Source organism: Vulpes lagopus, chromosome 6 (genome assembly GCF_018345385.1).
Source record: "Vulpes lagopus strain Blue_001 chromosome 6, ASM1834538v1, whole genome shotgun sequence".
Lineage (NCBI taxonomy): Eukaryota > Metazoa > Chordata > Mammalia > Carnivora > Canidae > Vulpes > Vulpes lagopus.
Window position 1 is genome coordinate 11,179,219 of NC_054829.1, and position 25,826 is coordinate 11,205,044.

At 55.2% G+C, this 25,826-nt stretch overlaps 1 protein-coding gene across 3 annotated transcripts in view; it reads left to right on the forward strand.

Moving 5' to 3' along the window:
• CCDC88C (coiled-coil domain containing 88C) overlaps positions 1-25,826 on the forward strand; it is a 121,055-nt gene that overhangs the window by 32,787 nt on the left and 62,442 nt on the right. For all 3 annotated transcript variants that reach the window (XM_041758690.1, XM_041758693.1, XM_041758694.1), the window contains one exon: positions 18,877-18,946. In XM_041758690.1, coding sequence (XP_041614624.1) covers positions 18,877-18,946 — 70 coding nt within the window. The remainder of the gene's footprint in view (positions 1-18,876; positions 18,947-25,826) is intronic.

Consider the following 25,826-nt stretch of genomic DNA (forward strand, 5'->3'; position numbering starts at 1 on the left):
GTTGGGCTTTGAAGCATCCACCTTCAGTCAGGGGTGGGGGGAACAAGTGACTTTGTGGGCATTGGGGAATGCAGAGAAGATGAAATCCCAAACCCAGAAGATGGTTTCCATACTTGCCCAGCTGCTTCATCACACCTGCTGTGTCCCCAGCACCTGTGCGCTGGTGTTTTTGAGACTCAGGATTTTCTCCCCTCTGTACCGCCCCTTCGGGGACATGTGATGGGTCTGGTGGGTCGCAGCCCCCTTCCTAGGACTCAGGCTCCACACAGAGAAGGCCCCTACACCTTTAATGCCCTCCCCCCATGTTACCACACCCCTGTCTGGTGTCAGCACCCCCCACCCCTGCCCCAGTTTCACTTAGTCCTTGGCCAGGGGTTGGAGTCCCACAAGGAACAGATCTGGGGTGTGCACACAGGAAACCCTCCCTGGAGCTTCCTCCAGTCTCACTGCATGAATTCTGTAGCCACTCACGCCCCACCCCACCCCTCCCCTCCCCATCCCCCACCTTCTCTCCCACTTCCGGGCTGGCCTCCAAAAACATACAGACTGCTTCATTTTAAGAAGCACATAGGAAAAAAAAATTGAAAGACCGTACTTGTGGTTATGTAAGAAAATGCCAGCGTCCTTTAGAGAAGCATTCTGCTGGAGGGGCGTGACGCTGCAGTTTGCATTAAAATGACGTTTACATGCAAATGAGTTTGCATTTAAAATAGCTCAGTGGTCCAGTGTCTGCCTTTGGCTCAGGGCGTGATCCCTGGTCCTGGGATCAAGTGCTGTATGGGATTCCCCACAGGGAGACTGCTTCTCCCTTTGCCTGTCTCTGCTCTCTGTGTCTCTTATGAATAAATAAATAAAATCTTAAAAGAATAAAATAAAATGACATTTATAGCAACAAAAAATGATGCACGCAGTAGCTGTAGCTTGTTCTTGGAATGATGGGTGCATATGGCTTGCTTATTGTACTGTTCTCTCCTTTTATTTGAAAATTTCCACGATCACCTTGTTGTAAAAGCCTATAGGATGCTTCTGGAAACTTTTTGGCTTGCGTGTGATTTTTTTTGGTTGCTTTTCCACCAAACTGCTCTACCTGCTTCAAGACGCGTGTCTGACTCACATGCTGGCATTTGGCTCTTGTGTCCTTGCTCCTCTGGCTGCTTGTGGAAACAGATGTGCTGCTTCACGTAATGTTTTCTGAAAAGCTGGCGAAACATTCAGCCTCCCCGAGGTGACCAGAATTCTATCCCTAGTGTTTTACGAAGGTTTTTAGAGGCTCTTGTCTAAATAGTGATGTGAGCTTTGTCTTTATTGGGCAGATATTTACTGAGCATCTGTGGGTGCAGACTGAACCAATGTGAGGGAGCAACGAGGGGCAAAGGCCCAGCTGGTGTCTCGATGGCCCCTGAAGCTGGCAGGTGCAGCCCCAGGAGCAGAGAGGGTCCTCTTAAGGACCTTGGCACAGTGTGGAGGCACGCTCTCACGGTGGCCTTGTCTAATCCTCAGCCATCTCACTGTCATCTCAGTCCCGATGTCCTGTAACACTTACGTTCAACCCAGACCTCTCTGCTTCTACTTTATGCTCGCAGGGTCGACCCCCTGTCCACTCATTAAACTACCAAAGGGCAGGGGAATGCTGAGCTTTTTGTATGTTGGTTTCAAACTGGGCCACTGGAAATAGGAGCAAGGCCCTCCAGTGGGAGGCCCAAGCAGCCGAGTAGGGACCTGACCTGGCCATGGAAGGCCATCAACTGTCACCTGTCCCTGGAGCCAAGAATAAGGGCAGGTGTTGGGATGGAGGGAGGAGGAGGAGGAGGAGGCAAGCTCCAGGAGCCAGGGCTGGTGGCCCCGTCTGCTGCTGCCTCCCTCGGGTTTGCGTCAAGGATGCTGTGATGGCCAAGTGAGGAAGCGCTGGCTGCCGAAGACCAGTCAGACCTCTCAGCCACTCATTCCAACCCTGGGCCAGAGGCAGGATCCCATACAGACTGGCCTGGGGCGTCTGTGTTTCAGCTCTCGAACTTGATCCTGTTGAGGTTTCTCTGACGTCATCCTTGCCCTTCCAGCCTTCTCCCTCCGGTGGCACTTGGCCTGTCAAGTGGGAGGCTTTCGTGGGTGGGAACACAGGGTTTTAGAGTCAGGCTGGTGAGTCAGGACATGGCTCTTGCACACCGCTAAGTGGGTGGTGGTAGTGCTGGGTCAGTGTTTGCTCCCGGTCTAACAGGCAGTTGGGAAACTCAGGTTTTGCAAATGTTTGCTCTTCTGTTTCTCAGCCGCTCCTGGGGAGAGCACAGGTTGGTGTAGTTACTTTGGAAAACAGTCTGACATGAATGCCAAAAGTTTAGCATCCGCATACCCTACAGCCCAGTGCGTTGTATGCCTCGGTGTAGACCCGAGAGGACTGCCATGTGGACTCTGGGAGACTTGCATGAGAATGTTCACAGTGCTTCTATTCACGACAGTGGAAACCTGGAAACAACCCAGGTGCCTATCAGAACGGGAGTGGGTGAGGGTGAGGGTACGGAGATGTGGCCCCACAGTGGGATATTATCCAACTGTCCTAGCAAATTAATTGCAACAGGCAATGATATTGCTGGATTTTAGCAATGTCATAAATATTAGCTAAAAAGAGCCTGTGCTCCCAAAGGTCACATTACAGCAGTCTTCCTTTTTTTTTTTTTTTTTTTAATAGAAGTGAAAAGCAACAACATGTGCTTTTTAGGAATATTTAGAGATGAAGTAAAGCTGCAATAAAAGAGAGCAAGGGAAAAACGCGCTTGTGATGTGGGAGGATGGTGGTATCTGGGATGGGAGGAGGAGGAGGTGGGGCGGGGGCACCATCTGGTTGGATAGGTGGTCGTCAAGGTCGTAGCCTGTGCTTGGGGTGGTGGTTTTGCAGGTGGTTATTACCTTAGGAAGACTGAATGAATGAAAGTGAGCCATGTGTGACCACAGAGGAGTGTTGTGAGCCAAGGATGATGATGAATAATTAACCCAGTTCCTGCCTATTGGGTCCCACGTACCCCCCTACCCCCTGAGTTAGTTTTCGCAGAGACTGTGATGGCTCTGTGTTCGTGGGGAGGTGGGGGGGGGGTCTGCTGTTCCAGAACAGCCCTTCTGCTTCTCTCTTGCCCCCGCAAGCCTCCACCCTGCCTCTTCTACATTGCCTGCTGGCTGTAGCAACCTCCGCGGTGTGCGGCCCTCTTCTGCCCTAACCACTTGTTTCCTGTGTCTCGGTGCTTGTTAGAGGTGGCCTTGCCCGCTGGTCATTTCCACTTGTGTGTATCTTTCCAACAAGACCATCATTTCCATGAGGCCAGAGGTCGTGTGCTAGTTCCTGTCTCTGGGGGCAGATTCCTCCCCAGTTCCTGTCCACTTGCCCCGACTTCCTTTATTTGAAAGCAGCTCCAGCCCCGCCCTGCAGTGAGGCATGGCCCTGGGGGCTGGGCAGTGTCAGTTGGCAGTGATGAGGGCCACTTCTGGGAAGCCCTCCTGGAAGGCAGTGCCGGCCCCTGGCCCCTGGGCTGGGGGTGGGGGCTCTCGTGGTCGACCTGTCTTCTCAGTGTCTTGACTCCTGTGTCCATCACTGTTTGCATGTCTTTGTCACCCACAGGTTACTGTCATTCTCAAGGCCACATTCTGTAACACCACCACCAGGGCTCCTACAACTGCAAGGTGCCCAGTGACCCACCGTGAGTCTGGTGGGTTCTAGGTCAGTGGGATCCTGAATTGGCATCTGGACTCCTAGGCGCTGGTTTTGGGTCCCACACAGGTGACCTGGGTGTCACTTAACCCCTCTGAACCCCACTAGTTTGGGGAGTTCACACGAGGCCTGCAGGCCCCAGAGCTAATCAGCATTGATGGTCATTCAGCTGTTTGGTGTCCCGTACGCCGTCAGGTGCTCTAATCTTCACAGCAGCCCCACAAGTTCCGGGCTCCAGTCTCAGTCTCGGCCCACCCTCAGCAGTGGTGCCACCTCCCAGCCATGGATTCAGGTATTCCTAGGACCCACCCGTGCCTGTTGAAGGAAGCTGCCCTGTTCCCAGTGATGCTGCCAGCCCTTGGCAGCCATTGCCACCCCTCCGCTCTCTAGAGAAGGCACAGGGATGGACAGTGTGAGACAGGACGAGCTTGCTTTCTCAGGTGCTTTTGCCTGGCTTATTTCTCCTGACTTCTCTGTCTTCTAGCAGAGACTGGTATCTCAGACACAGGGGGAGAGTCACTGTGTGCAGAGGGGGTGGGTAGCTGTGCGAGCGTGATGGGAGCCGCGTAGGTGGTGCCTGTGTGCGCATGGGGCTGCGGCCAGAGTGGCCACCTGCCCACCTGGGGCCATTTCTATTCCCTGCCCAACATCTGGCCTTGTCCTGGGTCTTGGGCCAGGACAATGGCCGAGGGACTGTTGGGAGAAAAGACTTTCCTGCGTCTGTGGGCTCAGGGTGTCCCTGGGCTGTGAGCTGAGCCAGTGCTGCACCCTACTCTACTGCCACTGTCTTACCTCGGGCCTGTGGCCCTGGCTTAGAGGGGATCTGTGATGACCAACAGCTGGCTTTCCAGCATTTCTTCTCTTGTCTGTGTTTATTTGGGAAATGTTTATGTAGAGCCTCCCTTGTGCCCAACTATCCGCTCACCCGCTGAGGGAGGGGGATTGATCAGCACCCCGCTCCCCTAGGAGTCTGCGTTCATGCACCACCATGCACCTGACGCCTCGTGCCCCGCCTGGGGTAGACCCAGGCTCAGTAAACACTGGTATAGTGAACTTCCTCATGACCTAAAAGCCAGACAGTGCCTGTGAGTGTCCGAAGCCCAGAAGGCCGTGGCTGCATGGGGCTAGGCCTGTGCACCCCCGACAAGCCAGACGTAAAACGGGCACCTGCCCCACCGACATGAGCTACTGTGAACACGTGTGGACCAGACTGCACATTCTTCACACACACCTGTCCCACCTGGTGTGGGCTCCTGTAGTTGGTGCTTAGCTGATGTGCATAGAGGAGCCTCGTTGTCCCAGGGCTCGGGCTGGGAGAGAGGCCACCTGCTGCATGGCGAGACGGGCATGGACTGTCCTCCCACCTGATTGGGCTTGGGAACAGCTGGTGACGGGGCCTTTATTCGCATGAAGTGCGGGCTCTCAGCTGGGCCCCCAGGGAAGCCAGAGAAGCTGACCTGCTGTGTGACCAGGGCTGGGGTGGGTGTGCGTGCCTTGCCTTTTCCACCTCCTCCCAGAGGCTCTTTGATTTTGGTGGTCCTCACACCCGCCGTACCCCGCCTCTGAAGGAAAGCTACCCCATTTTGTTTTTAAAAGAAAAAGAAAAGGGCTTTTTGTGTCCTCCTCCACCCTGGCTTTGACTGCTCAGGGCCACGAAGGCCCTGTGGGTCTGCTCGCAGGGCCTTGCTTCTGTCCCTGTGCGGTTGGGATCCACACTTGGGCTGGTCACACCATGAGCCCCAGTGCCAGCTTGGCCCCTGACAGTGGAGCCGGGGAAGGAGGTGGCTCTAGCAGAGGAAGCCCAGGCCGCAGCTCTATGATGAGTGACAGAGAATGGCTGGCCCCTTCCTTGTGTCCCACAGCATTTTATGCCATAAGCAGGTGACAGCACTTACCACCCTGGGTGACAGCAGCGATGCCACTGGGTCTGGTTGGGCAGACATCACTGACGGTGCGTGGCAATTCTGACTCTGAGCCCGGGCCTGGCGGGCTGGTCACACGTGTCTGGCGAGTTCCCTGTGCCCCTCAGGCCTTGGTGGGATGTCACCCCGTGCTCAGCAGGACTGCATGGCAAGTCCCGGCCGCAAGACTGTCGGCCTGTCGGCCTGCCGTTCCCTGCGGCTGCCCACCCGGCTCCCACCATCCCCCCCCTGTGTCTGATCTACCATCACTTCCTTGGGGGCCCTCCTTGGCTATTTGTACTTTCCTTTTCCCTCATTCTGATTGCCTTGCCCGCTGCTCTTTCTTTGGAGCACCTAGCATTTCTTGGTAGATATGTCCCCGATATGCTCATTTACCGCAGCGTTGCCTCCATTTACTGCAGTATCCCCACCAAGCCGAGACATTTGTCCATCTGGTCCATCTTGCATTGGCAAAATGCCAGCCCCAGGGAAGGCTGGAGGTGGGGGGGGGGGACGACGACCACCTGCAGATTGGGAGGGCTGGCTCCTGTGGCACTCAGACCGTGTTCACAAGTGAGTGTGGCTTGCCCTCTGGAAGAAGGGTGTGGGTTTGTTCAGCGGCCTGGGGCCCCAGGGCCTCTGTTGTCACCAGACCCTCCCTCCCTGTGGTCAGTGGGTTGGGTTGAGTCAGCGATTAGCGTCTGTGGGCAGCACGTGCAGGGGCCTGGGGTAGGGCAGAGAGGATTCAGAGATGAGCATCTTAAAGCACCCCAAGAACTTGAGGTTCCTGGTTGCCTTGGGCTGACCACGATGGGTACACTGTGCAAGTGCTCAGGGCCCCCGAGAAGAATTCCTCTTTCCAACAAGGATTTGGGTATGGGATGGCATTGGGTGTGAGTGCTGTAGGGTGGGGAGGATGTGGCCTCAGGTGTTTGGGGCGAATGGGGCTAGCGACCTCCAACCTTGGTCCAGCTGCCATGAAGTTGATACCGTCTGTTGAGATTTTCACTTCCTGCTGAAACGTTACTCATTACAAAGTTGTTGTTTCTTAACCTTCCTCCTCCCCACGTTTTCAACGGTGTCCTGAGCTGCCCTCCCCCAGTTTCCTGCCATAGAGCACATTTTTGGTGACAGAAGAAAAAAGAACCTTCCAGACTTTCTTGGTCTCTCTAGATGAGGCCTGATCGTCAGTGGTCAACGCTCGTAACAGCGGTCACTAGAAGTGACCAGGTCTTAGGAGATTTGTTTGCCCGTACCATCTGTTTCTTCACTGTCGTTCTTCCCCAGTAGCTTCTCTGTTCGGTGGGGAATGCTTCTGCCGATCGGACTCACGTGGCAACTGTTAGCTGAGGATCAGTTTTTAGACGTGCCATCGCTGACAGACTATACTTGCTCTTTCCCCTCTGCTGTCACCTAACGTTGATGTGAGGATTTGTATTCAGAACTAGAATGAGGAGCAAGTGCGTCCTCCCCTTTTACTTTTCTCACAGCAAAATCCTACCTAGTTAGGTAGTTATCTAGTTGATTCCCCTCCAAATGCACAGGTCCTGGTACTCTCCACCCAGCAAAGGGAGCATGTATCACACCCTGTGGGTGTCTCTCCTCAGGGTCACAGAAATCCCTCCTCTTAGAGCCAGACCTCCCCTCTTGGTAACTTGTGCCATCTCATCTGTTTCACCTGCAGCTTTTTTGGAGGGGGACCTGGAGGGGGGGAAGAAGGATAGCCCAGGGTAGGGAGGGGAGGCTGGGGGGAGGGAGGGGAGCTAGGGGGGGAAGGAGGGGGAGGGAGGGAGAAGAAGGGGGGAGGCAGGTGGTACAGTCTTACCAAGAGTTTACTCTTCCCTCCACGTTTTCATAGAACCAGACCAACTTCTCTCAGGCCTTTGCCGTTCTCTGTTCTCCCTGCCCGAGGCAGGGATCGCTAATCCACCATGTACCCCCAACCCCAACCATGTGTGTCCTTAGAGTTCTCAGCACAGCACCTGCCAGCCCTGGGGTTGACCTTGGCCATCCTTTGCCCTATAGGCCGTGGAGTGTGCTTTTCCTCCAGAGACATGAGGGAAGAGAGAAAGGAGAACAAGGAAAGGATGATCAGATGTTCTCTTTTGGTCCTCCCTCCTGCCTGGTTCTGAGCCAGAGCCCATGGAGAAGGCAAAGAGATGTGGGGTGAACGGGGGTATGGAGGATGACCCCATTCCTGAGGGCCTGCAGGGCAAACCCCCACACCCAGGTAGCTTCTATGACAGGCTTGCTGCCAGTGTCTGTGGGCCGCCTGTGTTTGTGCCTCCGAGAGCTGGGCTAGGCCAGGACCTGGAAGGAGGAGAGCGGGGCTGGGCCGGGACCCGTGAAGGGGGAGAGCAGGGCTGGGCTGGCCCCCTGACCCAGGAGCAGCCATGTGTCCTCCCTTAGTGTCTGGAGCGCCCTCTGGGAGCTGCCTGCATGCCTGCTCCGTGCTCCTCTCCTGCAGGTCAGGGTGATGCCCATCTGCCCGCTGGCCCCCTGGCGGGGCTGCAGCTGAGGCCCAGCAGCAAGAGGCTGCTGGGGGATTGGGTTTGGAGACTTGGGAGCTGCTTCTGCCACCACAGTTGCACTGAGCACAGAGCGCAGGCAGGGCCTTGGAGCCCTGAGCGGGTTCTGGTGCTCCACCCTGGGGCTGCCTGGGGCAGTGACTCCAGGGCCCCACGTTGGGACACACGAGGTGGGGGGATGCTTTCTGCTTCTTCCTTTGGCTTTGTTGCCTCCCCCTTCCCCCTGTCACCAGTGTGGCCCCTGTGTGTGCACATGTGCCTGGATGGCACCTGCTCTTCCTTGTCCTGGGTAGCTCAGCGCCACCTCTTCCTGGGAGCCTTTCTGGATTAGCCTCTTCTGGCATTGCTCAGTTCAGGTGTCTCACGTCCTCTCTGCCTGGGCTGTGGGATGGGGTGGAACAGAGTGGGGCACAGTGGATGTGTAGACCCCATGTTCGTCCTGCCCAGCAAGCTTCTTGCACTCGGCTCTGTGGGTGTGCCCAGGGAATCAGCCTGGGGCCCACATCTGATGGGGGTGCAGGGGGCAGCCTGGGGGGTCCTCTGGGGGACATGCACATCTGCCTGCTGCATTCTGGCCAGCGAGTAGTATAGGCTGGGAGCCCCACGCCCGTGCTTGCCTGCCTGTCCGCAGAAACGTTGACTCTGCCAAGGAGCTTGTGGAAGGGGACTGTCCAGTGGCTATAAGATCCCTTCCTGTCGAGGAGTGGGGTTCCTTGTGTCCACCGCAAGCTCTGGTGCTGCTGTCTTGACCAGGAGGAGAGGACAGGGCCACCCGAGCCACTCCGGGCATTGTGTGTGAGCACAGGCCCTCTCCTTCCTCCCCTGCGGCCTCCTGGAGCAGGGTCCTGAAGGTAGGAGGCCCCCCTTGGACATGGAGGAATGGAAGTGGGCTCTTTGCTGTAGGAGAAAGAGCCCTAAGGCTGAGTTAGAGGAGACTTGGGTTTCTAGACCCGAATGTGATGCTGTGGGCCTGTGATTGCCTTTCTGGGCCTCAGTTTCCCTGTCCTGTATGTAACCCGGATGGCTCTTTCCAGTTTAGAAGCTAGTCTCCCTAATGCCCTGCTGTTGCCCGGGATCCATCAGCAAGGCTGTGTGTCCATCCATCTGGCAGGCCATCCGGGCCCCCTGCCCCCACGGTTGCTGATGGCATCAAGGCAGGAGCTCCTCCCTGGAGCCTAGCTTTAGCTGCCGCCGACAGCCTTGTACTTACCATGTGAAGTGGTTCCCAAAACACCATTTATGGGCAGAGATTCTTTTCAGAGGAGCTGAGTCGAGTGCCCTGCCCGTGCTTCCGGGGCCACCCCACCACCTTTTTTTTTTTTTTCTTTTTTGGTCCAGGGGCTCAGGATAGGTACTTCCCAGCATCAGATAAGACAGCTCCTCCCACAGAGCAACCCTCAGCATCATACCAGCCCTCAAGGGCAGGGGACAGGCATTAGTGGGGCCACATGAGCATCCTCCAGATCCGCCCCTGTTGGGGTTCCCCTGGGTTGTCCTGCGACCTGTGGGCACTTGCCTATTTTCAACGTCGGCAGCCCTGAGTCAGCAACTTCGAGAAGCTGGGCTGTGCCCCTCGGTGCCCGCCCATGGTCTGCTTTCCTGGGTCCCCTCCCCCAACTTGTGAAGGGGCCAGGTATCCCTTAGAGATGGTCCTAGTCCTGTTAGAGGTGAGGTTGTGGCTCAGAGCGGGAATGTGGCTTGCCCTCAGGTCACATGGCAAGTAGGATTGCCCACACAGCAGTGATTGAGTGTCCAGGGGCTCCTCTCTCTGGGTCTCTACCCACCCCCCCTCCATCAGCCCAAAGGAAATATTTTGTTTTTCTGTGAACCAAAATTGGTCTTAGTTTGTTTCTGTGAACAGAGCCATGAGGACAGGCCGCCACCAAAATGCTTGGGGGCAGGAAGATTTGTCGCGGGTGGCCGGGTGGGCAGCGCTGGTTCCTGAGATGTGGCGTGGCCTAGTTAGGGCGGCCCCAGCCCTCGGGCTCATGTGAGTGCGAACTGGTTTCAGGCCCTAGGGACCCCAGGATTAATTGAAAGGACTCAGAACAGATGGATTGAATCTATCAGCAGCTTTACGTGACAGCCTCTTAACATAAAAGCACTTCATTACCCACTCGTTTTGCCAGGGCCCCCGCCCCCATCGGGGGTGCAGCAGGAGCCATAGCCCCGCGTCCAGATGGAACCGCAAGCTCGTGCCCCACGGGCCCGGCTTTGAACAGGCAGCTGAGGGTAAATCATCAGGCTTAGGTCTCCACCCAGCAGCTATGTTAGCAACTTGTGCTGTCAGCGGTGATAGCCCAGAGCGTGGGCTGTGGCGCGTGTCTGGGAGTCTGGTCCCTGTTGACCTCAGATGGGGTGATGGTGGGAGGCGTGAGTGGTCAGGGTGAGGGCAGTAGGCTGTCAGTGCTGCGTACCACGGCAGAAGGTGTGAGGCCAGCATCCCCCGTGGGGAGAGCTCCAGTTTGGGGCAGCTGCCACCAGGCAGTGGGCGTGGTGCCAGGGAGAGCTCGCCACCCAGACTGCTGTTCCTCGCCCTTGCTCTGGACCCCACCTGGACCCCCTACCAGCACCGTGCTGTGGCTTCCCCAGACCAGACATTCTAGTGATTCTTCTCCTGACCACTTCATGTGACTGTTGGGAGCAAAGAAGAGATGGGACCCTCTCTGTGGTTAGGTGTGTGCTTGGCCAGGCCAGGCTTTCAGGCAGTGTTTTTTTAAATAAAGATCTTATTTATATATTCATGAGAGACACAGAGAGGCAGAGACACAGTCTCTGTCTCTGTGGGCTCTCAGCCTTGTGGGATCCCAATGGCATCTCACCTGCGTGATCCCTAGCCGGTGCCATGCGCCCCCAGGCAGTGTTCTTGCTGTGGGGTTCAGACGCCCCTTAGAAGGTGCTAGAGTAGGCCCTGGGAACATGGGAGTTCAAGGGATACCTTTCCTGTCTGAGTCACCTCTGTAACATATGAATTCTAAATTAACCTTGTTTTGCTTGGTTTGCTCATAGAACCATCCGATTTGGGCATTAACAATTGGAGAGTGTGGCGTATCCCTACCAGCATCACACAGTTACCCTGAGACGCTTAAACTTTTGTTAACATCTACAGGATTCCCGGCAAAGATCGTTGAGTTACGTCCATCCTGGTGGGGGAGCAAAGCAGATGGTCTTCAGGGCTTCATTCCCCTGCTAGCGTGACAGACAGGACACCTCTTCCAAAAAAAGAAAAAAAAGAGTTTTGTGTTTTGTGTGTGTGTGTGTGTGTGTGTGTGTGTGTGTGTGTGTGTGTTTAAGCTGGCTTCAGGCTGGGTGTGGAGACCAACTCCTGCTGGGTGTGGGGCTTAAACGCAAGACCCTGAGATTAAGACCTGAGCTGAGATCCAGAGACATTTGATGGGATGAGCACTGGGTGTTATACTGTATGTTGGCAAATTGAATTTAAATTTTTAAAAATGTAGGGGAAAAAAAAGAGACAACTAACAGAGCCACTCAGGCGCCCCTTTTTAAAAAAAAATCTTAATATAACTTTTGGGGAATATTTTCGGATGAGTCTAATTTTATCAGCTGTCCCCGGAAATAGCTTTTCCCCACTTCTGAGTGGGGAGTTGAGTTGACCAGGCAACTTGTGGAAGGGCCGCAGATGTGAGCGGAGAAGGCATGAAGAATTCAGAGGAAGGAAGCTCGGATGTGGCCCAAGGGCATCAGAGGTAGCTGTGTGGAGGAGGTGATGTTTTCTGTGAGCTTTGGAGGATGAATTGGGTTGTGAGGGGGCAACAGTCGAGGTGAGGGATATGGGGGAGAAAACGTACCCCTGTGGAAACGGCAGGGCGTCATAGTACAGCTGAACCCAAGGCTTGACTTAGGGCCACAGTTAGCACTGACCCCATCCTGGGCTTTGTCTGTCTTGGGACTCTTAAGCCTTGTGCATAGCCCAGCTCAGAAGCCACCTCCTCTGGGAAGCCTTGCCGACTTGCCTGGGCAGAGTTTGGCTGTGCTACTCTGACCCCTGCCCTTCTGGGCTGGGATTTCTACCTCCCTGCCTTTCCATTCAGGCTGACAGTCCTCAGCTCCCAGCGCGTACTAAATGGTGTCTTCTGAATATCTGAACTGCTGGCCTAGAGAGGGCTAGGTGTGCACTCAGAGCCGATACCGTGCATTATTCCTATTGTCGGTGTGGAGTCTGGGATGAGGCTGATCCAAGTCGATGCTATCTGTTTCTCTGGCTGTGCGGAAGGCACATTTGCTGCTCAGCCTATTGTGATCTCCTTGGTAACCTCCAGGATGCCTCTTCTGTGTGGTTGTGTTACCTTTTCTGGGATTTCCCCTCATTTACTCAGTCATCAGCTCCTATTCAAACCCCTACAGAGGGTCACTTGTGGGCCTGAAAACTTGACCTTTAAAGGCAACATGTATGTATCTGGTCTTCCGGGAGCAATATGAAGCCATAAAATTCAGTTTCATTTGAAGGGAGAAAAATAATTCAGGGTCTTCATGAAACCTATGTTCTCTCTCTCTTTTTAAGATTTTATTTATTTACTCATGAGAGAGAGGCAGAGACACAGGCAGAGGGAGAAGCAGGTTCTGTGCAGGGAGCTGATGCAGGACTCGATCCCGGGACCCCAGGATCACGCCCTGGGCCGAAGGCAGAAACTCAACCCCTGAGCCACCCAGGTGTCCTGAAATCTGTGTTCTTAATCCAACAATCCCGGTGTACATGTCGCGCACGTTTCTACCCTGAAACTTCTCCGAGACCTTGCATTTCTTCCACCATGGGAGAAAACGACCTTTCTGTTTGATGGGGCACAGAGGTCTGGATGGGCCCTGGCAGGACTGTGAGCCCCTTCGTGAGGCCTCTACATGCCCCAGCCCATGGGTAGAACTTCTCTGGGGCCCCCTAAGCCTAGATTTCCAGGACCTCTGGAGCCCACCACTCACTCCCCACAGGGGCCTCCCCCTCCATCCCCAAGGCATGGCCATGCTGTGAGTCAGCCCTGCCCTCCCCTTCCTAGCTGGCATCTGCTCCTCCCAGCTGAGGGGGGCTTTACATTTCCTGGTGGGAGATGCCAGAGTGCTGTTTGATGGAGGGGGGGGTGCGGGGGAGGCAGGGCTTTAAAAGAATGGTAATGTACTTCATTTTCTTCCTGGATATGTGGGGAATTGTCTCACAGGAAAAGATAATTTTCGTGAACCTGTCATTTCACAGCTCAGTGGCTGGCATGGCACGGGGTTGAAATACCGTCATCCCAGGGGGTAGGAGCAGGTTACAGACCCTTAGAAAGGGTGGCGGGGGAGGGGGAGGGAGGTTTGCTCTCATCTGGTGGCTCTAGTGAAGAATGCGCTGTTGTTTTGGTATATGTTCCTTGAGGGTTTCTTTTCCTCTTCTAATACACCCTCAGGGGCCGTGCACATGATTGTGTATCCTCCTCCAAAGCACCTTTTGTGGTCCAACCAGGATAAGCACCAGATCTCTCCGGTCCCAACCATCCCCCCTGGTCTGTTTGTAGCCACAGTGTTGAGGTGCTCCCCCTCTGTCACATACCCTGTTGTACTTTTATTTGTATTTTGAGGTTTTGGGGGCGTTGTTTTAGGTTTACTGAGAGTTTAGGGTATGTGCACTTATTCTCAGAGGTAAGTGTAGGGTTTTAAGGGGCTTGAGCTGAGTCCCCCCTCATTCCTAAACCAAGAGGGGAGGTCCTGGGAGAAAGCATGGGCTCATTTTGGGTCTTCCAGGATATTCAGCTGTCATGGTCAGGTGGGTGCACCCTATATAAGTCCTGAATGGGGACTGGCCAAAATGGAATTGGAGGGCCCACCTCCCCAATGGCGTGACTGGACAGAAGGCAAAACTGAGCCTCACTTCCAAGCCCCCGGAGCTTGGGGGTCACATCAGGCCCCAGGGCAGGCCAGGTGGACTGAGGCCCCAGGCCCCGGTGAGGGTCCATCCGCATCCTTCCCAGGCACTGCTGCACCAGCTCAAGCCTCCGATCCCCACCCCCCCCACCTCTAGCTGGCAGCCCTGTCCACAGGGCAGTGACAAGAGTCTTCCACATCTTTTCATCCTGAAACCTGGCTGATACCTGCCAAATGCAGACATTTAGGGAACTTTGAAGGTTTCCTGGGAGGAGTTGGAGTTGGAGGGAGGACGGAGGAGGGCTGGTGACAGGAGGGATGGCAAGGTTGTAGTGTGACCTCATGGTACTGGCCCGGATTGCAGCCCGGGGCCCCCCATGGGTTCAGAGACCAGCAGGAGGAGTGTGTGGTGTCATGGGTACAGAGGCCATGCTCCTGGGTGCTGGTCCTGTGTGCCGCAGGGTGGTCCACCTGTGGCCACCCGCTTAGTCGTGATCAAGTGTGGGGTTTGCACATAACCAGGTACCTCTGGGATCTGCTTAGCAGCAGCTTCTGTTGCCCTTGGTGTCATTGGCATCGCCCCATCACCTGTGGGGCCTGCAGCGGGGCTCTCCCTCCTGTGGTCTGTGTTTTTCGCCACCGAATACATCTGTATTTTCAGGAAAAGATTCTAACCAGAAGGGAGCGTTTTCCTTCTACTCAGCTTGCTGGTTGCGTTCTCAGAACTTCTCCCCACCCGTGACCTCCGGAGCCATGCTATGGGCCCTGTGTCTCCCTTAGGGTGCTGCTGATGTCAGGAAGCTTAGAGTCCTCGGGCAAGCGCCCAGGCCTGTTGACACCATGTGCAAACACAGGTGTAGGCTCTGGCAACACCCCTCCCCCCCAGCTGGGGTGACAACTCTGGCAATCCCCCCTCCTCCAGGTGACAGACACTCCCTGGAGAGTGTCCTGGCGGGTCCCATCCCTCCCCCAGCAGAAGGGCCCACGTGGCCCTGGGAGGAACCCAGGATTTCAGATAAGATCCTAGCTTCTGAATTTGCAGCCCGTCTGGTGTCAGGTAGGCTCTCTGCCCTCTTTACATTACAAAGCACTCTGTAGCCTCTGTTGCGGAGAACCCATAGACCCCACCCTCCTTCTCTCCCATTCTTAGAACTTTCCTTTCAGTTTGTTGACAGCAGTTAGTGGGAATGGATCCCGGAATGCAGTTAGTGCATCGAAAAAGGAACATCTGGGGTTTCCCCAGCGTTGCCTATTGGAATCCTATAATGGACTCGGAGGGGAGAGGGGGAAGAGAAGGGAAGAGGTATAGAATCCACCCTGGATCTCTTATTTAACCTTACTCTGTCACCGCCCCCGCCCCCGCCACAGGTTCTGCAGAGGGCTGGGGATCTCTGGGGAAGGCTGCACCCTGAGTCTGACTCTGCCCTCCTGTCCATCAGGCCACAGGAAGATGGGTGGCACGGAAGCTCATGGGTGCACTTGTCCCTTGTCCTTGCCTCAGGGTGTGACCATGGCCTTTGCTTGTGCTTTTTCAGCAAAGGCCTGGGTGGCTCCAGGAGGGCTTGCTTGCGAATTTGAGGGCTGCGCAGAGCACAGCACCGGGCTTGTGTTGTCCATCCTGGCTCTGCCCGCCCCGCCCCCCGCCCCCACCGTGCTGCTGGCCAGGGTGTGACCAGGTGCCCGCTGAGCCGCCCAGCGTCAGCTGCAGCCAGCACAGTGGCCTTCTGTTCTGTGTCCCAGGCGGGAGGGTCTCCTTGTCAGCAACCACCTCACGTCCCCACTAGATGGAGGGCCTGGCCTGTCGCCTTGGAGGCCCTGCCACCCCGAGGGGGGGACGAGGGGATGTATTCTCTCCTCTGTCCTTGGGGACTGCCTGCCGCTGCTGAGTGCCCTGGTCATTGGTGTTGGGGGGTGACTGTTGTGATGGGGGTGTGACAGCTGCTAGTCACAGGTGGCTCTTGGAGCCTCCACATGTGCCTAGTGGGGCTGAGGAAGTAAAATTTTAATGAAATTTAAAAACTGATAACTTGGTTCGGTCATTAGAGAACTTCTAAGTGTGTGTGGGACGACTTGGGTGTGTGTGAAGCTACTTTTTCAGATCTGGTGTTCCCAGTGGAGATTCAGCATCTGCATTGAGATGGCTTGTGCCTGTCAATGTCTCCTTGCTGGATTCCAGAGATCTTACTTAGTATAGAAGAAAATGTAAAATATCGCATTTGTGATTTTATGTTAATTATTTGGCAAAGTGATAATATTTTGGGTGTGTTGGCTTAATGTATTATTTGAATATTTTCACACACACACACACCTTTTTTTCTTGCCTTTTTTTAGGGTGGCCGCTAGAATGCTGAAAATTAGTGTCTCTCATTGTCTTTCTGCTGGACAGCCCTGTCCTCGCGACTTATACCCGGAGCCTGCTTTTGCTAGAAATGCAATTGGTGGTCCTTTAGGGAGATGGCTCATGTCTCAGGAGCGCGTTGGGCCACAGGATTAGATCTTAGGAGGCCCACAGTATGTTTTGGAAAGGAACACATTTTTTAAAAAATCCTCTGTTCCTAAAATATTTCTTCTTGATTACACAGGTGACATATTTCTTGTGGGGGGAACATTAAAAGTACTGATTAGGGTAAAACATCCTGTTTGGGGAGGAGAATACGTGGGTTTTCTAGCAATATTTGCTAGCAGTGATTCCAGCCGGTCTTTTGCTGAGATAATCATAAACATAAAAATACCACCTTGTACGACAGCAGAGCTCATGGGGATGATTGCACATTCTGTCTCCTTTCTAGACACAGTAGGCACCCTGATAATGGGGCTGGTGCTCCAGGCGCCTGGATGGTGGCAGAGGGAAACCAGCTAAGACTTCAGAAGGGACCGGAACCTGTTAGACAATGATAACCAGGAATCTCCCAGAAGCCAGGCTGAGCACGCGAGTTTAGTGTCGAGGCAGGGAAGGGACTGCGTGATAGAAGGGGCTCCTCTGGAGTCCTTCCTTTTGCCAGATGGGCCAGCTGGAAAGTGGATTTTGCTGATTTTACTCTTTACCGGTATTTTTGCCACAGGGTGGGACCATGGACTCCTTGGGCAGGAGCATGCAGGTGACAGACTGTGTTGTCTGTGTGCTGACTTCTTTCAGGCCCTGAAGGAGGGTTGACGCTGCTCTGCGGCTCACACTTCTGTCCAGCTCAGGTATTCGCCGACAAAGATGCGTTTGAGAAAACTTGAGCTTCTCTGTTGTGGTGACCCATGACCCCAGATAATAAAAACATGTGCCAGCATTGAGGGGAGACAGTCCAGTGAGTGTGGGGCCACATCCGCTCCCCTCCACCTTCTGGGGTGGACAGGAGCCATAGAAAGACACTGAGGGGGGGGACTAAAATCATTTTATGTATTTTATTATTATTATTTTTTTGAAGGTGGTTGGCCTCTCCAGGCATGCTTGCCAAGGCTGCCACTCTGATGTGATGATTTGGACTTTGCTCTGGGCTGTTCAGCTGGGCCCTGTGGGGTTAGAGGATGGTTTGATTGTCCCTGTTCCCTTCAGCAGCACTGGTTAGCAGGATATGGAATACAGAGATCTTCACATTTATGTTGTGCTGGGAAAAAGCTGTCTCACTGGGAACATTTATAAAAAGAGTAAAAGGGACGCCTGGGTGGCTCAGTAGTTAAGCATCTGCCTCTGGCTCAGGGCCTCATCCAGGGTCCTGGGATCAAGTCCTGCCTTGGGCTCCCTGCAGGGATCCTGCTTCTCCCTCTGCCTGTGTCTCTGCCTCTGTGTGTGTGTGTCTCATGAATAAATAAAATATTTAAAAAATAATAATTTTTAAAAAAGAGTAAGGAAGGGTCCCCTGGGTGACTCAGTTAAGTGTCTGACTGTGGCTCAGGTCATGGTCTCAGGGTCCTGGGATCCAGCCCCGCATCAGGCTCATTCAGCAAGGAGTCTGCTCCCTTTGCTCCTCTGTCCTGCTCACGTGCACACATGTGTGCTCTCTCTCAATCTTTAAAAAAAAAGATGTAGGAGGAGCTTTGTTGGTGAAGAACTTCTATAGTGACCACTTTTGTAAGACCAAGAATACTTAGGAAAACCTGCCCCCTTCCTTGTCTTCCGTAAGATGAGACTTTTACACCTTCTAGTTTGTGAATAACAGGGCACATCTGGGCGCGGAAAACCGACCGGTCCTGAGAAACGTGCTGGGCAACGGGAGTGGTGGGTGGGCGCCTGGGAGCCCGCACACTCGGGGCGGCGGGGGTGGGGGGAGCTTGTTAAAGGCCCCAGACACGGGGGCATGACTGATGGCTGGTGCCTGGGCCTTCTCTCAAAGCCCCTTGGTGTGAGGGCCAGAAGGCGGCTCATTTCCGCGCAGCCTCCTCCCCCCACGGGTGCGGATTAGCTTTGATTTATCCCCTCTCCTGGGGAGCCACTGCTGTAAAGGAGAGAAGGCTCCTCCTCTGCAGCTCCGTATCTGAGACCTGCTGAATGCCAGGATCCTGAAGCATCAGGTTACAAAGACTCAGTAGCATCTCTCTCATCTTTATTCTGTAGTTCTTTTTTTTTTTTAACTGCACCAGCAAACCATATGATGAAAATAAAGACTTCTCTTAAAAAGAACCTTACCCCTAATCCTCTAGCCTTGGCTTGCAGTAGATCCTCATTTTTCCCCAGGGTCTCCGTACAGAGGCGGGTGTGATTTACACTTGTTAGTGATTGAGGCAGAAGTATAATTAACTTGGACTTTTCATGTGTATTTGTATCCTAAATATTCCTTTCTATTATATAGGATCTTCATACGTAACCATTGAGTGGCCATGTGTTCATCCAGTGACTTGATAAACTAATTTTCTTAGTCGTCCTGTCATTTTGTTTCCTGTTCTTAACTGTACCTTTTCCCCTTTGTTTCTGTAGGAAGTTCTCCAGCAGCTGATCGTAATGAATTTGCCCAATGTTTTGATGATTGGCAGAGACCCACTGTCTGGTGAGTAGAAGCTGCCCCCTGTCGTGCCTGGGCAGTGCCGGCGCCTCTGAGCAGCTGCTGGACACACAGCTCTGGCCGCCAGCACAGAGCCCGTGAGGTGAAAACACGGGCTTGTTGGGGTGAGATTCTTAAAGGGTGGTTTATCACGCTGAGGTGCAAAGTCGGGAAAGAGCCCCCTCTCCCCCATCCCACCCCTCGCATACAAGTGCAGGCCAGGCCTGGCTGCTGCCTCCTTTGGCTTAGGGGCCTGAGGCAGTCATATGGTGGACTTGCTCGGGGGGTCTTTCCTTCGTAAACATTGAATCCACACCACCTTGGGACGTGGTTCCTGTTGGCAAGAAAGTGAGACTCTTCGAGGGAAGTCCTGTCCCTTCTGTGAGGATCCTGCTACACATTTATTCACCCGGTGCTCGATCTCTCCCTCATGTCTCACCCTGGATCTGTTTCTATGCCTCCTCCTGGTCTCTGGAGCCCGGATGGGCAAGGTTTCCAAGTCCTAGGCTTGTACACTCGGTGTGACTTTGAAAAGACTGAAAGAAATGTCCTTCTGGGCACCTTCCAGAAAATTAGAGCTTAATGCCTACCTGCCAGCTCACCTGCTGGGTGGGTTTAGGAGGGGGATGCCGTATGTGTATGCCTTGACCCCTGCCCGTGGCTCATGGACATCAGCCTACAGGCCCCAGGCACAGTGTGCTTGCTGGCTGGGCCTTGTTCCAGTGGAGACCTGGTGAGTGCAGGTCTCTGACCGCCTAGGATCGGTGAGGATCCAGGAAGGCAGGAGGGACCCCATGCAGGAGTGGCTTCTACAGAAACTGAAGCCTTCCTCTGTGGCATCTCATACCCTGTTCCCGTGGGCATCTGGCCACCCCTGTTTCTGTCCATATGAGAGTATCTAGAGCTGCCTCAAGGCTTTGGGGAGAGTACCCTGAGGAGCCGGCCTAGAAAGTTTCTCCAGAGAAGCTGTGTTTTAGTGCCATGGCCCTGGGAGCTGCTGGAGGGTCTGGAGGTGCCAGGTCGGGGTAGCCAAGCATTGGGTCACTTTACTCCTGGTGGCTGTGCTGCTGGGTGCCGGCTGCCTGGTGTGTCTACTTTTCTCTCTGTGGGCCCAGAGGACGTGAGGTTTCATGGGTCTCCCCGTGGTCCCCAGCGCAGCTGGCTGTGGTCACTCATGGCCTTAGCAGAGGCTGCCCAGACCCACCTAGAGGCTCCTGGCAGCAAACGCTGCTCCCCTCTCTGTGCATTAGTTAAGGGGGAACCTGATGTTTGCCTTCCCCTGGCTCTGGCTTTATTTCATGGTTCCCCAGGTAGCGGATGCCAGATGCCACCCGCGCAGGCCCCAGCCCAGGCCCCGGCCCCGGGGGCAGTGGCTCCTCTCCCATTTCTGTGGTAACGTCAGGAAGGTGGGGGTCTGCTTTGCTGAGCAGAGTTACGCTGCCTGACCTGGTTTATTCTGGGGGCTGGTTTTATGGGGGGAGAGATGCCTGTGGAAGGTTGGTGGTTCAGGCATGGTTCTAGGTGCTGCCTGCCCCGGAGACACCCCCTGCAGAGGAGCAGGAACAGTGGAGCCTCCCTGTGTGAGCCCCTGGTGAGCCCGCCCTGCGCTGGGTGTCGTGTATGGTAAACACATACAAAGGGGAGCGTACTCCTGGGCTGTGACCGTGCCAGCCCATTGATAGGTGAGAACACAGAGGCTCGTAGGGCTTCGGTGGCAAGCCCTCGGTCACATGGCCCGCAAGTAGACCCTGCAGCCCGAGCTCCCTGGCCGTATCACACACAGACAAATCAGGTTGGGCCAGTCATCAACCCTCTGACCTACGGAAATGGCAGTGGCATGTGGTCCAGTCTGGCGTTACACACGTCCCACTGCCCCATCCAGCCACCCTGTTGCCCCGTCGTGCTGGGCAACTTCCCACCCTCCTCCTGAGGGTACCTGTGGTCTTCCCTGATGATGTCCCCCTGCCGTCTGGAAGCCCATACTCTGGAGGCCCCTTTGCCAGCTACCGCTGCACCCTGGAACCCTGGCTCCTGCCTCCCTGCTCAGCAGTCTCTGTTCCAGCCTCTGAACCACATGGAGCCTGAGAGGGGTTGTCCATACGCAGAGCACACGGGTCTCCTCTCAGGGTCTGCTGCTGAGCAGAAGCCTCTGCAGAGATGTGGACACTGGATCTTGCTTTTGCTTTTTTTCTTTTTTGAAATTGCTTTATTGAGGTATAGTGTGCATACCGTAAAATTGACCTGTCCTTGGTATACGATGTAGTGGCTTTTTTTTTTTTTTCTTTTTTTGTCATAAGTGTCTACAACTATGCACTCTTCACCACAATTCAGGCTTAGGACACCACAGGGAAGCTGTTTTTGAGGCTCTGACAGGTGCATGGGGTGTCCTGGCATCAGATAGGATCAGTATACATCAGTCAGAAAGGTGGTGTCTCCTGCTCTGAAGGACAGGCTGGGAAGAGAATGGGGGGGTTGGCAGGCAGGGGTCTCCGGGGGCATGCGGGGGGTGGGGTGGGTGGTCTCCGGGCAGGGCCTGCATGGTCACGGCCCTGGACGTGGGAGCTGGGTGCGTGCTTGTGTAGGCTCTGACTGGGGTCCCGGGGCCCCCTGAGCAGGGGGGAGGTCAGCAGGGGAGGCCCATCGGCAAGAAGGTGCAGAGACGTATTTATGGAATAGTGTTTCCTGCTTTAAATTGTAAAACATAGATGAGTGAAGCACTTTCAGTTTCTTTTTTAATAAAGACCAAAGTCTTTTTTGTGTGGTTGCCTAGAAGTGGGTTTGGGCGGTGGGAGGGGTGCTTCTTTCTTCTTTCTTCTTTCTTCTTTCTTTCTTCTTTCTTCTTCTTTCTTCTTTCTTCTCTTCTTTTTTCAATTCTGCCCCACGTATCATCTTAGGAGCATGCCTGTGCTCTCTTTGGCTGATATTGATATTGTACTGTTATTTATAACATTTCAGTTTTGGGGTTTTTTTATTTAAAAAAATTTTTTTTTGGCAAATGTACCTCAACGGAGCCATGTGCCAGGGGCAGGACAGAGCCCAGCAGGGCATCTCGTCAGACACACACACACAGGGACACTGATCCTGAGACACTGAGTGTTTGTCCCCTGCCTCCGACCTAAGGAAGGGAGATGTCACAACTCCTACCCTTACGAGAGCTTCTCTGTGTGTCTAACCAACCTGCCCCCCACCCCACGCCACCCGTGGGACGAAAGGATGTTCTCTTTTCTTCTGCCTTGGGTGGGATTCAGGGATGCTCAATGATTGTGAAGAAGAACTTTCAGAGATTTCAAGTCATTGTTAAAAACCTCTCCTCGGTGTCTGGCTCTCCTGGCCCCAACTCTTCATCCTGTCTCTCCTCTTTTGCACCTGAAATCACCTCTCTGCAGTGTCTATCTTGTGGTACACCTGTGGTTTTGCAGCTGTCCTCATGGGCTGTCAGGGGTGTCTGTCCGGGACCTCATCGGGTGGACCCCACATCTTGGAGCCTGGCCTGGGGTCTCCTAGGACCCAGCCCTGAGCCCCTTGATCATGTTCGTATGATGGCCATTGGCAGGAGAGCCTCACGCTGGTGGCCCTCAGGACTGGGTACTGTAGGGTGTCCTTCGCTTTGTGTCGGCTTGGCTGAGTCTCGTCATCTGCTGTCGCCCACATGTGTTCATCAGGCTTCCCTCTTCCTGCCACAGTGGCCTCTTCCCCATCTGCCCTGGCCTTTCCCATCCCCATGTTCTCAGCACAGGCCATGGTCCTCTTAACTGCGGTACCGCCCTGTCCCCTGGCACTGGGGCCTGCGTGCACTGGCCTCGCACAGCTGTACTTGCCCTTAGTAGGCATTGCCTGTGTGCCCCTCACCCTTCAGGATCCCAGTCCTGTCCTGCTTCGCCTTCCCCTTGTTCACAGTGTTTATCACTCTCCAGATCTTTGATCGTTTATTTTCTCATGTCGGTCGCAGGGCTTATCCCCCAGCCCACACACGATGGAGTCTCCCACAAGGGCAAGAATCTTTGGGTTTTTTCTCTTTTTTGTTGCCAGTGTCTTCCAGGTGTCTAGAGCAGTGCCTGGCACGTAGCAGGTGCTCAGTAAATAAAGCACACATGCTGCAGACCCACCTTTGTCCCCTCTGGTCTCCTGTCCCCACTTCCCCAGTCCTTCAAGTGGACGCTCCCGATAGGTGTTAAACACATGCTCCTGCAGATGCCGAGGTCGAAGGTCAGCAGTCAGGGCCGAGCCAGAGTCAATCTCCACCCAGTGCCATGTGTTGATCTCCACCCAGCGCTGTGTGTGGCTCGGAAGCTGCCCTCACCCTGCCATCTTGCCAGCTGCACATCCACGTTCAGCATGTTTCCATGGTTTATCAGAGTCTGTTCTGGAAGAAGTCATGAGAACCACGACAGGATGATGTCGGCTTTATCCGTAAAACGAGGGATGGTTTTGGACCAGATCCAGACCAGCTCCCCGGCCCCTCCGCTGCCGGGCCCTGTCACCTGCCACACAAAGAAGACTAGATTCATCTGACAGGAAGCCAAGGGTGTTAGCAGATTAATTTCTCCGGTGAATCATTCAGCAGGCGCTCGGGAAGAGAGCATTGTATCCACGGGCAGTGTAGTTTTCTGACTTGTACGTGGCTGATCCACGTGAGATGGTGAGAATGGAGGAAAGGCATCTCACGGGTGCGGAAACCTAGCCTTCGAGAAGGCACTCATGCAGAGGCTCACAGCCTGTGGCTGTACAGGAGAGAAGCACGTCTGTCGGGCATCTGGGTGCCCCAGTGGGATCCCAGGCCCTGGGAGGGGCTGAGCCCGTGCCCTGTACAGGGCTGTCTCAGCACAGCTGGACATCTGAGGATAGCCTGGGTGGTTCCAGCGTGCTAGCCCCAGGTCTTCCATGTCCCCTGTGTCCTGCTGGTTCCAGGAGGGCCTCTAGCACAGAGGAGGCCCCTAGGGGCATCGGCGGGTCTGTGTCCGTGGGTGCTGTGCGTACCCTTCCTCCCAGCTCGTTGCGGAGGAGACCCAATGGCCTCTTGCTAATCCTCTCCAGCTTGTGTTTCTCCTGCCACCTGCTGGGCCCAAGGACCCTGGAAACAAATAGGTTATCTCTGCGGAAGGAGCCCCCCAAGTCCTGGTCAGGGCAGGGGTACGTGGGAGGCAGCGTTGGTGACGGGTAGACCTGTTCCAGGGTGAGAAATGGTATAAGCACACTTTTGACGGAGTGCTGTGAGCTCTGCGTGGGCAGGCTGGGAAGACTTCCTGGAGGAGGTGCATGGCCGTGCATCAGAAGGGAGGGTGTCCTGGGATATGGGGGCTCTGAGGGGTGGGACGGCCCTGGGAATCCCATGACGAGCTTCATGCTCCGTACACTGGGAGGAAGTAAGGCTGTGTCGCAGGTGAAGCTACCTCCCCAAGACCCTTGGGATTTAATACTTAACCCTCTCAGCATTGGGTGGCTATCCTGCCAGGGGCGCCGTGGAAGTGCTTTCCAGATCCCACAGAAACCACCCTCGTAGTCCTCACCGCACAGCTCTGCCTTCTGGTGACAGGGAGCTGGTGCCAGGCTGCTGGGCCCACGACTGGCTCACCTCCGCTGCGGCAGCCAGGGGACAGAGCCCAGGGCCCGACTTACTAGGAACAGTCTTGTCGCCCCTAGACCATTCTCCTAAAAACCGCAGGGGCTGGCTTCCCTCCCCTGCCCTCTCCCCGCGGTGCTGCCCCACTCACCAAGCGAACTGGTGGCGAGCATCCGCCGTCCGGGGTTAAGTTAATGGCACATTCTTGCCTTCTTTCTCCAAACCTTTTTTTTTTTTAAATTTTTTATTTGTTTATGATAGTCATACAGAGAGAGAGAGAGAGAGGCAGAGACATAGGCAGAGGGAGAAGCAGGCTCCATGCACTGGGAGCCCGACATGGGATTCGATCCCAGGTCTCCAGGATCGCGCCCTGGGCCAAAGGCAGGCGCCAAACCGCTGCACCACCCAGGGATCCCCTCTTTCTCCAAACCTTATTTATTGTTTCATTTCTTCCCAACTCTGGTCTGGTCTGGTCTCATACACGTGTATTTTTATTTTGGGGGGTTTATGAAAACCTCAGGTCCTTTAAACGAAGAGGGGAGGGGTAAGCGAACGAAGGGAAGCCGCCCTCGCAGCCCTCTGCTCCCGTTTATGCTCCGCGTCCTCTCCTGGAGGGGCCGGGCTCAGGGAAGTCGGAGGGCGCCGTCCAGCCCTTGCTGCGGGGCCTCGGGTGGGGGGTCCCTGGAGCCGAGGCCGGCTCTCTGCTGCTGCGGGCGCGGGGCGCTGGCTCGCGGCGGGCACAGGCGGGCACAGGCGGGCGCGGCCGCACGCCGGCCTCCTGGGCAGCCCGAGGGCTCTGCCTGGATACCAGCCTTTGTTCAGTGGACCGTGAGCGACGCTGTGTACACACGCTGCTGCCCGGCTCTGCCCACGCCATGGCCGCCCACGGGACTGCTCCCCGGGGCCGGGGCCACCCGCGGACGCCGGACCAGACGTTGTTTGTGAGAGGTCTTTGTGGTCACCGCTGGGACCGGGGCTCCGGGTTTTCTGCCTGGGGCGGGGGGCTGCAGGGACCCTCCCCCGCCGTCTCCCGCCTGTGCCGGCCTCTCCTCTGCAGCCCTGGCCGCCGGCTCTCAGGCTGAACTCGGGCCGATGCTGCCTTTCTGGTCATCTGTTGTGTGGAGCCGGAGAGTCAGCGGCCACCTGCTGTGGCCCCAGCGGCCGGGGCCTGGGAGTCCTTTGTGTTGGCGATGCCGTCCAGGGGCACAGTGGGGTGCCTTCAGAGTGTTGTCCATCATCTGGGAGCAGCCGCCTTCTGTCACCGGACACTCGGTGGTGCTGGGGGATCCGGGGTTGGGGACGGGCTTGATGTGCATGGTGGACAGA